This window comes from Grammomys surdaster, unplaced genomic scaffold (genome assembly GCF_004785775.1).
Source record: "Grammomys surdaster isolate TR1022 unplaced genomic scaffold, NIH_TR_1.0 132, whole genome shotgun sequence".
In the NCBI taxonomy this organism is placed as follows: Eukaryota; Metazoa; Chordata; class Mammalia; order Rodentia; family Muridae; genus Grammomys; species Grammomys surdaster.
The window spans coordinates 6231170-6245350 of record NW_021604590.1 but is presented as its reverse complement, the minus strand read 5'-3'; the positions used below and the strand labels follow the sequence as shown (position 1 = coordinate 6245350).

Genomic DNA, 14181 nt, shown 5'->3' with positions numbered 1-14181 from the left:
TAGCATTTGCTACTTTGTTACAGTGTTAAACAAATAGCATTTGCTACTTTGTTACAGTGTTGAACAAAGTCTTTCTTATTGTGCTTTAACATGTTAAAAACTCTCTAACAAGCTTCCTCTTAGCATATAAGTCCCATAAGGCCCGGGATTTGTTTTGTTGACCAAGGCATTCCAATCCCCTAGAACAGAGCCTGATATTGATAGAGTAGGCATGCCAACATGATGTCAGTAAGATGAAATCGAAACCGGTTCAAGCACGGTTAGCTTGGTTCTTACTCTGGAGGCGTTGTAAATCCTGAAAATCCTGCTGATGATATCTTCTTCTAAGTCTGCAGACACAAATTCCACCTGGATGGGGCCGTGCCTGTGCACTCCATTTTCTGGCCAGTACTGTGGACATAGCTGAACCCAGAACACAACAACAGGTGTAATTACAGAGGTGATTGGACAGCGGTTTGGATGCAGTCAGCATCTAAGAATTTTTTGAACTTCAGTTCCTTTCATTCCTAAAAGGCCCAGAAACCAGAACCTTCTTCAATAGGTTGCCTCCTAATCCTCTGGCTACTCATAATCCTACACATACTTTTCTAAAAGTATGTGTTAGCCTTGTGCACTTGGGCTTTCTGAGGCTGTGGTAAGGATCTTTGTAAAGGCATCCCTTTGTAAGTCTCTCTCATGCTAAAAGGAACACCTGGGCTCCAAGAAGATGCCTTCAGCCACCACTAAAATGAAGACACTTAAGCAAGCATGAGTACTTGGTAAGACCCATGCTCTTCCAGGGGACTGCTGGGAACAGGCTAATTCCTGATAACTGGCAAATGCTGGGTGTATCAGTACATTCTTTTAAAGCAAATTGATGTTCCACAAAAAGTGTCATTGTCACATGTTGTAAAATATGATTTATATATTCAAGATCACAAGATAAATTCTCAGTTAACAGTGAATCAACTAAAATAATATCCTCTCTTTTCTCCCTCTTTATCCATGATAAATCTTTAATCCTTGTTAAAGATTAAGTAGGGTAAGTGGGGTAGCCATGAATGTTCTTTCCATTAGCTAAGTCTGCTGGATTTAGAAATTACATTTATTTATTTTTGAATAATGCTTTCATGGAATTTTTTCTTCCTCACCAGCATTTCCTAGTGACATGTTATTAAACTTGCCTTGTCAAACAATAGTATGTAGATTTTTATTTCCCTTTTGATTCCCAAGGGTACCCACTGTTAAGATTAACAGGCATGATAGCCAAGAGCTGAGTTGGCAGTAAAAGCCATAGCAAACACTTTTAAGCTGTTCTGCCCATTTCTCTGTGGACAGAGCAGGCTTTGCTCTCTGCTGATTTTTCCCAGTTCAAGCAACTGATCAAATGCTTGTCATTTACACTACAGAAATATGAATGGCCCGGGCTGGCATCTAGCTCTTGGCACACTGTGCCCTACATTCTGCCCAAAGAAACCATGTAGAAAATGGCTTAAATGGTGCATAACACATCCATGAACTGGTCCGATAAATACTTAAAACAGTCGAGTGGGAGCCTTGTACGCTTGTGAAGCTCCTGAGTTCCAGCTTTCAGTTTAGCATTTGCTAAAAGACGAGAGTCCCAGGAGTCTTTCTGGCCCCGCTCTGGAAATCAGCTCTATCTGCTGAACAGAATTGGAAGTCTCTTTGTCTCTCTGACTGCCAGTCAGCTAAGGCTTGGTTTGAGTCCAGACTGTTAGCTTTTAGAATTCAGCTTCAGCATTCAGACACCAATGCTCAGGGAGTGCCCTGGTGTCCGTGACCCCTTGGTCACCCGTAGGTTATCCATATGCACTTCTCATCAGGAACAAGGCAGACTGGCTTAACACAGGATACATATCTCCTACCCCGTATTTGGCTCTTAGGTTCGTGATTGCTGCCTAGAACTCAGAGTGACAGTCCTTGGTTCTGCTTGAAACTGGTGGAACTTTCACAAACAGTGACAATTTGTTCTGAGAGTGGGGAGAAGGAAAGGAGAATTCTAAAACATTGACATTAAGCCAGTGGATAAGAACAAGAGATGCCATTATTATTTCATCAGCTAGCTTTTGAGTGAGAGCCCCAGCCACACAATGCAGTGTCTCCAACATAATTAAAAACCCTAGCTGAATATGGGACATTAGTAGCCACCGGCCATGTTTTGGGAAGGAGACATCTTGTCCTGTTTACATGCTGAGACACTCCAGGACCCCCACCAGCACCCCTGCCCTATTTAAAACAGCAGTTTCTCTACTGGATACAAAATGAATTTGGTGCTCGAGTAAGCTCCTTCTTAATACACACTATGCTTGAAGCTTCCCTAACACCCTCTCTCATGGCAGTGAAATCTGAGCTGAGAATAGATTCTGCTCCCAAAGGGCGTTGGGACTCTCCTGACCCCTCCAAGAAAACTCTGGCACCCTGCCTACCAGTGTGGCTTTCCTCCTCCTCCCCGCTGTGAGAGGAGCCACCTGGGAACTTCCCTGAGCTGCTGAGTTTCAGTCCAGTTCCCAGTGTTGCTTCTTTTAAGATTGTTACAAAGAATCAACAAAGTCTGCTGCCTCTCTTTAAACCAGCTAGCCTGCCTCCATTGTCCAGTCACCTTGATGCCTCCCTCTTGCACTTAGAAGCTGAGCACTTCTAAGAAGCACAGGTGCCTGATAGCATGAGATCAAGGCCTGGCCCCTATCTTCACTGGTTGGCTCCCTCTCTTCTTAGCTGTGCAATGTGTGGTCCTGGTTCAGCTTGGGCCCTGTCTGTGCCCCTGAAACTCACTGTCAGATGTCTTAGTCTTTTACCCCTGTCTTTCTACTTCTGGTATCCTGTGCCTTCAGTATGTCTGCTTGGTTCCCACCAACTTTCTTCTGCAGTTTCTAATGCTCATTTGTAATCCTTGTGTTTCCAAATCCTTCGACATGCCTGTGAACACCAGCTGTGGGGCCTGCCCATCTCGTACAAACAAACTGCATGCAGACCTAACTCTGTGTCTTGAGGTCTGCCTGAAGAACCCCTAGACTCACCTGGGCAGGATCCACGTCATTGAGCATGACTACGGACGTGCAGTGGTAATCCAAGACCAGTCGCCAGAAGTCTTTGACGGTGTTTGGCAAAGGATGCTGTGTGACTATAAATGCTGAAGGCTGTTTATAGCTCTGCAGACATGAAAAGAAAGATCCAGATATATACAGCACAATGTGAGGGGAGGCAGCGGAGTTATTTTGTGCACATGGAGACATGTGACACAATGTGCCAAATACGATTAGTGTTTGTTTGACTCTAACACCATTGTCAATACCAAAATGGACTAAAAATAAATGATTCTGTGAAACTGGAAATGTTCTCACTTTGATACCATGGGAACGTCATAATTATTATTATTTTTTACCATTTTTTATACTTCTGATGGGCAATGTATTGGCTCCCCATCTTAATAATTTTAGGGGAGGGAGTTTCACTTTACTTAAAAAACTAAGTACAATGAAAACAGTTCTTTCCCAAATTTTCTGGCTTGTTGTTTATCTGAGTGACACGGTTGCTTATTCCTGCCATGAAAGATACACACGGTTTTGTCAGCTCCGGGAGCTTTAAACAAGCTTAAGCCCCTTTTATGGTATCACACCAGTGGAATTAAAATTTACACATTAGCACTGAAAATATCCATTTACTTTCTCGTCAGTTGAATAGGAAGAAGTGAACAGACTGGCAAGAAGCGATGAGTTGTGTTCCCTTCCCATGTTAATTACCGCATAAATTAGGAAGAAAGAGAACTACATAATTCTGTCGCTCTATCCCCTTTTCCTGCCATAGGACTTAACAGCTGCCTCTTGCTTTCTGGCCAGCAGGCTAAAAACCTGACAGTGAGGCTTAGGTGAGCTTCGTTTCTGGGCACTTCATACAGGTGGCTTGTGAGGCAGGAACTGCTGCCTCTCACAAAATCACACGTTGGAATGCTAACCCTTCTTTTGTTTGCTAACCCTTCTTTTGTTGTTGGATGTGATAGCTTGCTCCTAGAAAGGCTGAGGGCGCGGATAAGCGAAAAAGGGATTCCCAGTCTCCTTGGGGCTCTGTCTCGGGGATGCACATTTTCTATTTCCTTCCCGTGGATCATGAGTGACTTACATCCATCAGGGCTGCATTGATGTAGTTGCTGCTCTCTCCATCGATGGTGATGAGGAAGGGCAGGCAGCGGTCTGGAGGCAGGATGTCCATGCAGCGGTTTTTCTCGTGGTTCCGGGGGAGGAGTGCGATGCTGCAGTCCTCCACACGCAGTGTGGGGGTCACCATGTTGAGAGTCTGTGGGATAAATGGGAAAGATGAGACCTCCAGCTCCAGTCAGGTCACCAAAGGTGGCTGATTTCATGCTTCCCTGTGACTCGATAATATGAATACATGTATGAAAACAGTGTTGTACCCCATAAATATGTGTGGTTATAATGTGCCAACTGAAAAAAAAATGCAATACAACTGAGAGACTCCTCAGGAAGTGTGGGCTGATAAAATGGTCCAGAAAGGATCGACAGGCAAATCCATTCCTTAAAAGGCATATGAGGTAGAGAACTGCTCCAAGGTCTCTGTCTCAGGCTCAGCTGGCTGATCTACCAGCTCCGTTTTCTCTTTCCCTCCTTGGGTTTTGTCTGCACACAGCACATAGCAGCCAGAGGCAGAGGCGAAGGGCCTTGCAGACCCTTAGCACACAGTACCATTAACTCTGACTAGAGCAGATTACTGAAAATCTTGGAGGCACGAAGTTGGGTGATCATTTGGTCTAGAGTCAGGTGCGATTAGATAAGACCTGGACACAACTTTTAGCTAAATGAAGATTTAGGCACATGAAGTCCTTCAAAGCCATTTCCATGTTTGGACTGCATCCATGCTTAGTTACATTATGACCCAAGTGTCCTGGATCTTGGAGATGGTTGGTAGCTATCTGACATGCAAATAACTCTGTTAGACTACTGACATGAAGCCAAGTAATTCTGGCCCTGGAGGTGTTTGGACTGGTGCTGCTACCAAAAGTGAAGCCAGGGTCAATGCTAAACACCCTATTGGCTACACAGGAAAGTCACCCAGCCTCTAACATCCCAAGTTGAGAAGCTCTGTGTTGGTTCAAGGGCCTAAGAGCTTACTTCAGGAGTTTTCCTAAAGAGGAAAATCATAGCCTTCTATTCTCCTTGTCCCACCCTGCCTGGATCCCTGCTTACCCGGAATTCCTCTTTAATTTGGCTTGAGTTTGTCTGTGGGTCCAGTTTGTTCATGTCATAATACAGAGACCTGACTTGGGAAGCAGGGATGGAGGTGTCTCCACAAAGACAGGCTTCCAGGATTGCATCATGGATAAAGACATACTGCTCCTGAAGAAGCAAGAAGGACTCAGTTAGTGATGGGGAGAACTGAAGATGAACCCAGAGGGTGAGAGAAGGAGGGGATAGTGTTGTCATCAAGCTGACAGGCACAGTGCATCCACAACAGAGAAGCAAGCATTATGAGGCCCTTGTGCCCGGGGACTGGGTTGTTCAGTGTCATAGCCGTGTTCCCGATAGCTAGCATGCTGTCTGATTGAGATTATGGGGAGGATGAAAGCTAGTTTTATGAAGAAAATTCCACAGACCAATTAGAGCAGGTGGGACAGTAGCTAAAATACCTCTCTAATTCTGATCTCATGAATTTGGAACTCAAATTCAGACAAGGAGTGAGCATGATTTTGGTTGATGTTGGAAGAATTTCCTAATCAAGTTCACAATATAAAAATGGTTCAGGGAAACTCAACCATGCTCCAGAGACAGTTGTAACTGTTAGGCACAACTTATTTTGAACCATTAATTAATGGTTCTAGTTCTTATAATTATCAAAGCTCTAATGAGTATAGAATATAGCTCTTATACGTGTGTACAGTCAATAGTTAAAAGATGGGTTCTCTAGGACCACGTGTGTAGCCCCATGATGGACAGCTTGTCTCACAGGTGCAAGCCCCTGGATTTGGTCCCCATTACCACATCAATTAACACGTGTAAAAATTATTCCTCTAATTGTGACTTGGCAGAGATTCTCCCTAGAATTAATTAAGTTTCAGCATCTTTATTATTGATCTTCAATTATGTGAAATATTAAAGGCTTTCTTATCATTAATTTCGATAAATAACATTCTGGAAAAAGGAAGATAAAGTGAAAAGATGGCCATTTCAATACCTGATCAATTGTTAAAGCATTAAATGTAAAAAGTTAATCACCATTATGTTTTGAAATATGCCCCTAGTCTAAAGAGAAGAGACACCGAAGGAAGCCCTTTTGACTTCTGGCATTCTTATGCTTGTTAAAGTCCCCACAGGGTTTGTAAGCTTTTGTGTGTAACCTGTACATAGGCTCTTCATTTGTTCTTTAGTCTGCTTCAGGAGCCGTCCTCATGAGCCCTAGGTTCCAGGCCCTAGGTCAACTTCTTGATATACCTCACATTTCAACTTTAAGCATTACTAATTGGTACAGAACACCCCATATTGGACAAAGTCCCACGATGCCAGGCGGCAGAGAGAACTTTTTCTAGCTAGGAGACTGGTGTTGAATGGCGAGATTACCCTGAAGCAGTCTGACAGACACCTCACTATTCTCGGGAGCTGTCTTGCTCTGCTTCTCAGCTAATTTAAAAGACTGACTGAACAGGAGCAGTGTTGGAACCTCGAATGCTTAATGTAGAAGCTCTTCTGGTCCCTTGGCACAGGTAACTGTGCGAATGTAGGTTGATGGCTACAGATTCCTGTACTGGAAAACTCTTGGCACCAGAATCCATAACTCGAAAAGTCCTTTTTGGTTTGTTTTTAAAAGATCAAACAAAAGAAGTTAAGAAGGAGGGGGTTGCACAGGGGAATCAGGAGGTGGCAGGTACAGAACTTTTCTCCTAGGGAATTTGGTAGGAATGGTTGGCATGCTTCTTTTGCCCAAGGAGGTGGGTATGTAGGACAGACACCGGGGACTAAGCTGTGGGACGAAGAGCCAGGCGCTGTACCTCTGTCTGCACCATGTTGACTCTCCTGGACCGAAGCTCCCTGACACAGTTGTAGATGTCCACCACTCCTTCCCTTTCTGCCATATCCAGCATGATATCAATGACGATGAAGCAGCCAGTCCTTCCTGCTCCAGCACTGTGTGGAGAGAGGCGTCTGTCAGCCAAGGGGGAGGGCCACTGCAAGGCTTCTAGCTTCTTAAGCATCAACCTCATTCACTTCTAGAATGGATGAGGTTTCTAGAGCCTCCATGGAACCCCATACCCAGAACCAGTTCACCTTGCATCCATGAGGAAGCACTGGGGAGCTCTCCTTACCTGCAATGTACCACCAATGGGCCTGCATTGGGTGGGCTCTTGGATTTGACCTGCCGGACAAATCCCAGCAGGCCGGTGGCATGGTAGGGGACGCCGTGGTCTGGCCAGCCGGTGAAGTGAAACTGTCTGATCTCTCGGATTTCGTGAATGCCTCTCTGCAGTCCGTGGTCAGCCACAGCAGCAGGGGAGAACAAAGGAAAGGAAAGGAAAGGAAAGGATAAGCTAGTATAAGCAGGAACACAAAGCTTCTGTGAGCGAGTGTACGGCTGGGGATGACGGGCCTTTGTAGTTGTACCATGCAATCTGGTAGGCTTAGGACATGAAGTTGTTTATGGGTGTGAAAGGGGAGGTGGTGTCTGGGGGACGTGCTAATTGACACATGCAATTCTGGAGATGAATGGGTCTCTCTGGTTCTTCGGAAGTCCTTTTCTACAAAGCAGACTGTGTTAAAAGCTGTTCACTGGCAGCTATTGGAATGTTAAGACCCTTGTCCTGGCTCCAGGTGCTCACGTGGCGCATGTACACTGTCAGGGGTTGGAACATGTTTGCTGAAAGAATCAACTAGAACTCTTTCCCAATCTGTTTTCATCTGTGGCTCAGTTAGGTCTCTTTTGTTTAAGCAAACGTGTAGCCCATTCATTCAGATGCTAGCAATTCTGTGACTATAAATACTTCAAGTGTTAAGGCTGCCAGAACTGTGGAAATATGAAGGTGCCTCACCCTGTCTTCAAGTGGCTATTTCCTCTGTGGAAAAATGTGTGTCAGAAAGCATGAGGGTCAAGAAGTACTTTTACTGGGATTCTCTGTTTGACCAGTGAATGGAAGGCGGGGTACTGCCTTATACTGAGCTGAAGGGGGTAAAAAGGAAAAGACTTTATGCTTGTTTTGGCTTTTAATTTGCTCTTCTTAACCTTTTAAAGGGATTATTTATTTTTTTATGTATGAGTGTTTTGTCTGCGTGCAGGCAAGTACGTGGTATGCATGTCTGGTGCTCACAGAGGTTCAGAACAGGGAACTGAATCTCCCAGAACTGGAGCTAAGGACAGCTGTAAGCCACCCTGTGGCATTGCTGTGCACTTGTGTGTGCAGCTACCCAGGCACATGCATAGGCACACATGTATGGAGGACTCACACACATGTGTAGGCACACATGTATGGAGGGAGACCAGACAGGGACACTAGGCATTTCCCTCCATTGTTACTTTCCATGTGTTTTGAGACAGGTTCTCTCACTGAGCCTGAACCTGATGGCTCAGATCCTGTGGACAGCCAGTGAGCTCCCAGGATCCAACCCCTCCCTGTTCTCTCCATACTGTCGTGGTAGGCTCTCACTTTTATATGGATGCTGGGGATCTCAACTCAGGTCCGCTTGCTTTCATAGCAAGCTGCTTTATCCACTGACCCATCTCGCAACCCCAGGGTATATTTGAAAAACAAAAATTACTTTTATAATCAAGGCTACAAGTAAATCTGGGATCCACTGCCTACACTGCGTCCTCACGTCGGTCCTTGCTTCTGTTTTATTACATTTTACAGATGAACACGCCTGGACCTTACCAGATTCTCTACCAACCATCCCCAAATGTTTAGTAAATGAAGAAAAAATTCCCTATTATTATGGGCTTGGAAAGGCTGGGAGAGGGAAGAAAGTCTGGAATTTAAAATAAGACTCATTTGCTATTTGCTATCAATGTGTTAATATATCTTTCACACAATGGCGTACCAATGCCGAAACTCCATTACCCTGTGGAAATGCTATTGTTTACTCATGTTTGAATAGTAAAGAGGCAAGTCGACAGGGACTCAGTAGTAGTACAATGAACTAACCAGGCTCCAGGGGACCAGAATAATGGCACGAGTTATTTAAGAGCCAAATTTTCTCATCACTGAAAATAATATTTGGCCATTTCCAAAGACCCCATTAGAAGACAGGCAAGTCACTCTCAGCCTTCCAATGCTTAGAGCGCTTGCTGCCCTGGAATTACGCTCAGTGATCTAGCCAGTGATGAGCTTGACCTGATGAGCCAACATCCTGTGACTCAGAACAGCTTTGGCAATAAATGCTTATGTCCTCCAGGTGGGAGGGGGAGGAAATTTTTATATGCTCAGTTTCAGGCCCAGAGTGACACCCATCATGAGATGGGCTCCCAACTAGTGTCTTTATGACTGATTTTTATAGCAGGGAGCATGTTAGCTTTAGGTATCCTGAAAACCTGTCCCCACAATGAAGCTCCATTTTCTCATCTAGTCATTACTGTCAAGATTAGCATAGGAAGTTACTTGGGATACAATATTCCTTCTTGTACATGAACAACAGAGTCTCCTGGGGGAAAATGGAGGAGCAACCAGCAATTGCAGGGCAAGCACTTCCCAGCTGGATGTTAATTACATCATTTCCTTAGTTTTCATTAGAAAAGCATTAATGTTGCATAAAAAAGTGTAAATCATTTAATGTTTCCATGAAGTATAATGGGAGGGGAGAGTCCACATCAGACCACTGTGCCTATCCCAACATGGGTGTATTCTATGTCTGTGTAATGACTGGCTGAATCATGAGGTATGCATCTGTCTTTGAGACAGGAGATATTATTCCTTTAGCTGGCTCAAAGTCTCAGGGTTGCTCATAGGCACAGAGGATAGGCTGGTCACTTCCAGCTTCAATTCTGCCAAGGCAGATGAGGTCTGCGGGACCTGTGGGAACCTTGGAGTTGCCATGTCAGTGTGATGGGTATTACATGCTACATAAAACCATTAGGCATTTGAGAAGGAGAAGGAGACCATCAGATGCAAACTAGAGATTTATCAACCCCAGGTTACGGCTATCTGGTTGCTTTGCACAAGACCCCAAATCTATTTTCTCACCTTTAGGTTCCTTGTTACATCCTGCTTCCAAAGCAGAATTGTAAGAACCCAAAGCCTGTATCTAACCACTTCTTTTTGTTTCTTCATTAATGAGAAAGTTTCAAAGCACAAGAAGTGTTCTACAGAAGTTAAACAACAGGGTTCTCCCCCCCCCTCTCTTTGTTTTTGTTTTTCAAGACAAGGTTTTTCTGTATAGCCCTGGCTATCCTGGAACTCACTCTGTAGACCAGGCTGGCCTTGTACTCAGAAATCCGCCTGCCTCTGCCTCCCAAGTGCTGGGATTAAAGCTACGTGCCACCACTGCCTGGCAAGGGTTTTCTTTCTTAAAGACTCCAATTTCCCTGTCTGAAAATCATTAACAGGTCTCTTCCCTACACCATCTCCTCACAGGTTGTGTCTGGTTGAAATACCTGGGCGTCTGAGGAAAACTTCTGTGCAGCTGGAAATGTAGCAGGCACAGTAAAAGGTTAAAAACAGAGCACAGAAACAAACTGACCCTTGCTTTAACAACCAAGATGCATTTTCAGCTTATTAGAGAGCTGACTATTGTTCAAAGAACTTCATGTTTAAGCAGTGGCTTAGGAGAAAAACACCCAGGGTCTTTTATTGCTGTCTGTTTTAATGCAGTTATTTATGAGTGTTCTTGCCAAGAGCCATACAGAAATCCTGCAAGTGCTTTTCTCGTACAGTCCTGCCTGAGAAGGAAAAAAAAATCAACATCAAAGTATGAGGTTTAGAACTCGAAGAATTGAGCCAAACAGAACTTTACATTCTTTGAAGTTTCCAAGCCTCCCTCTTGCTTATTAAGAGAGAGAGAGAGAGAGAGAGAGAGAGAGAGAGAGGGGGGGGGGGGGGCTAGAGGAGAAAGAAGCTAAATAGTATGAGAAACAGATTAAATAAAGCCTTCTTGGCTTTGGGAGTCTTGTTGTAAATTTGGGTTTTCAATCTAGAAATGGCAGTTCCAGTCATCTGTGAATTAGACAATAGGCGGATCCTGCAATTTCCTTATTCCCCAGAGATTTCCCTGTTATTCTAAAAAGTGCATTTAGACGCAGTTATCATATAGAATCAGGAGAAGACAGCCAGGAGCTAAGAGGCCAGCAGTCCGGCATAACCCAGCCCCGGACGGGGTCTGCTGCCACTGGCTGAATGAGCACAGACTGAACTCGTGATAAATTGGTAGTTTCAGAGCAGCAGCTGTGCAGGTCTGTGTTGTGGGCCTCTGAGGGGCAGAGTGTCTCTCAGTCACCTCCACCTTCCCCACAGCGTACCTGTGGCACTCCTCTGGACGGACTGCAGTTTGCTTCACCTCCGGCCCCTCCCTATGTCAGCAGAAAGAGGGGGACAAGGAGAGTCCCTGTTATGGCCTACAGTGCTTCCCGGAGAAGCAACCTTATCCATGCGTATGAGATGAGGTGGGACAGATTAGATGCATGGCATTTGCCCAGGGCTGAGAGCAAGGTGTGAGTGAATATGGAGGGGTGCTGGCTCATGCAAGAGTGCTTGTGACTCATGGAGCTCCCTCATGTGGGCTTCCAGGGAGACCACTGCCACCCTGAGGACCTTTCAGTCTCTTTTGGACTTTGGGCCTTAGAAAGCCTGAAGGGGCTGAGGGATTCGAGGAGCACTGCGGACCAGAACGCTGTCTCAGCCCTTATGTCAACTCAGTTTCGGGAGACGCAAGTAGATGTTCAAGCTGGGATGGCATCTCTCTAAATGTAGAAAACTTGGCTTTGTGAGTTGAGAAAGAGAAAGGGGCAAAGATGAGCCAGCTTAAAATGAAAATAGTGCAGTAGATGTTATCTTTGGGCTTAGTCTAAAAGTATAGATTGCTGTGAAATGGGAATGGCTTGCATTAAATATGGAGGTGAGCTGTTACTGAATCAGAGGGCAAGACGCAGTCTTGGGAAACTACCGGAGCCTACCTGCGTCCAGGCCTGATCCTAGATAAGCTGACGAGGCTACTGTGGCTCGCTCCGGCTTTCACACTTACCTTTTCCACGGCAAACGTTCTTATCACATATTCTGCCAGCAGCTCTGTATCTATTAGAGTGACTTTAATGTCTTTATAGATCTCTGTGTCATCTGGCCAGTATTTACAGCATTTCACCTGCAAGGAATACAAAGGAGATTATGGGTTTAGCTTTTTATTTAGTCCCTTCAGTGAGGGGGGGGGTCATACTGTGACTTACAGGATAAACTTGCACACACAAGTTAGCCGCATACCCCAAAGTAAGTTTTTGCTTTTAGCACCATCTACCTAGTCATTTTCTTGTTATAGTAAACCTTCGTTTCCTATCCTTCCCTACTTAGGAAATGGCCTGGAAGAATAAACTGCAGAGGAAGTTTGCAAATTTTAGTCTTCTTGACTTTTAAGTTTCAGAAAGTGACTAAGGGTTTTTTGAGGATGGAAGAAAAAATCTGATTCAATACTAAAGATGAAATGAGTCTGCCTGGAGGGGAGAGGAGCTTCCTAACTGACTCTGCACCAGACTCACAGGCTCTTGTTATTGGTGCTTATTGGTTGTGAGGGACCATCTGTCTCTTTACAATTAGTTTCAGGTTAGAACACCGATTAGAGAGTTTTGTCCTTACCCCTTCAGACATACGTGTCATTACACACTCTGTTCACCTGTGTCCCTCCTCCACATTCCTTCCTGCTTTGGGGCTAGTTTCCTTCTTGACCCTAGCTAGTACCCTTTCTGCTTCTGTTAGCTGCATTTCCTTGTCTTCTCTACTTTCTACCTCCTTTATGATCTCCTCCTGCTGCTTTCTTTCTACTTCTCCCCACTCCCTCATACACATATATATCACATACATATACTAATATACATATACAATGCGTGGTTGCACATCTAAGCTTCATATATATGAGAAAGCATAGAATTTGTCTTTCTGAGTCTAGCTCATTTCACTTAACATGATGCTCTCAGGTTGTCTCTGTTTCCCTCCAAATGAAATCACTTCATTTTTCTGTATGGCCACATGAAACTCCATCATCTCTCTGGAATGCCTCCCATATGCAATTTCTGTTCTTTATATTTCCTCTGACACAATCTAAGTTTGGGCTCTGGGGTCTTCTTGCAGGGATGGTCTACACAGACAAGATCTAGATGCCACCTCCCAAGTAGAGCTCCCCCAACCCCCAGCTCCAACTCTGACTTGTGCTGTCCTGGGATTGCTGCTTTCCAGCTCTATCTGTCTCATCTAGGGTGTAAGTAAGACTTAAAGCATTTGGCCACAACTTGTGTTTTCAGTCTAATCTACAATCATGTTCAAAGACAAGCACCTAACCTAATCCTAAAAGAGACTGTAATCCAAAACCATTCCATCTGTTTAGAATGGTCTCTCAACCATTTCTTTCCAGGCGATGTCTCCCCTATTCTTTAATGCATGCTAAAACCCCACTCTTACCCACCCCCACTGCTACCCAAAACTTTTATCCACAGATGTGAACTCTCGTTGATTCCCAAGGAGCATATTTGGTAGCAAGGATGAGATCCTTCAAACACCTGTTTATTGCTGGCCAGTGTTTGGAAAGGGGTTATTTTGCTTATTTCTCAGATCCTGCAGCACTTGGAGTTCATGCCCTATATATGATAAATATATAGAGGCTACACAGGGCTGTATTTCATGGAGACAGACATAGGATTAGTGTGAGAAGGCAAATCCAAGACTGGGAAATATTTCAGGAAGGACTATGGGCTAAGAAGACCTTTCAGAAGGCAAACATCTGTGTCACACTAATGTTTATAATGTGGATTGTGGTTGGCTAGGGCTCTGGCTGCCTCTAAATGTTTGAAACTTTCTGTAAGTTCAAGAGAATTCTTATTAAACTTAGTTGACAATATACAAGTTAGCGTTTGAGGCAAGTGGAGCGGGGACAACAATGGGCTTGATCCCAAGCTGTTTTAAATCTCAATGGGAACCTCCCTACATGACCTTTGCCTGGAAACAATATCTGTGACATTACCAGAAGGTGCTATCTATAGTATCTCAGAAATATATGT

At 44.5% G+C, this 14181-nt stretch overlaps 1 protein-coding gene across 1 annotated transcript in view; it reads right to left on the bottom strand.

Moving 5' to 3' along the window:
- Nucleotides 1-14181, bottom strand: part of Ptprm (protein tyrosine phosphatase receptor type M) — a 627614-nt gene that overhangs the window by 17365 nt on the left and 596068 nt on the right. Inside the window, exons 21-27 of the mRNA XM_028762235.1 lie at nt 12165-12281; nt 7310-7464; nt 6995-7130; nt 5199-5348; nt 4117-4290; nt 3018-3149; nt 277-402 (exon numbers count right to left, since the gene is read on the bottom strand). Of these exons, the coding sequence (XP_028618068.1) occupies nt 277-402; nt 3018-3149; nt 4117-4290; nt 5199-5348; nt 6995-7130; nt 7310-7464; nt 12165-12281 (990 nt within the window). The remainder of the gene's footprint in view (nt 1-276; nt 403-3017; nt 3150-4116; nt 4291-5198; nt 5349-6994; nt 7131-7309; nt 7465-12164; nt 12282-14181) is intronic.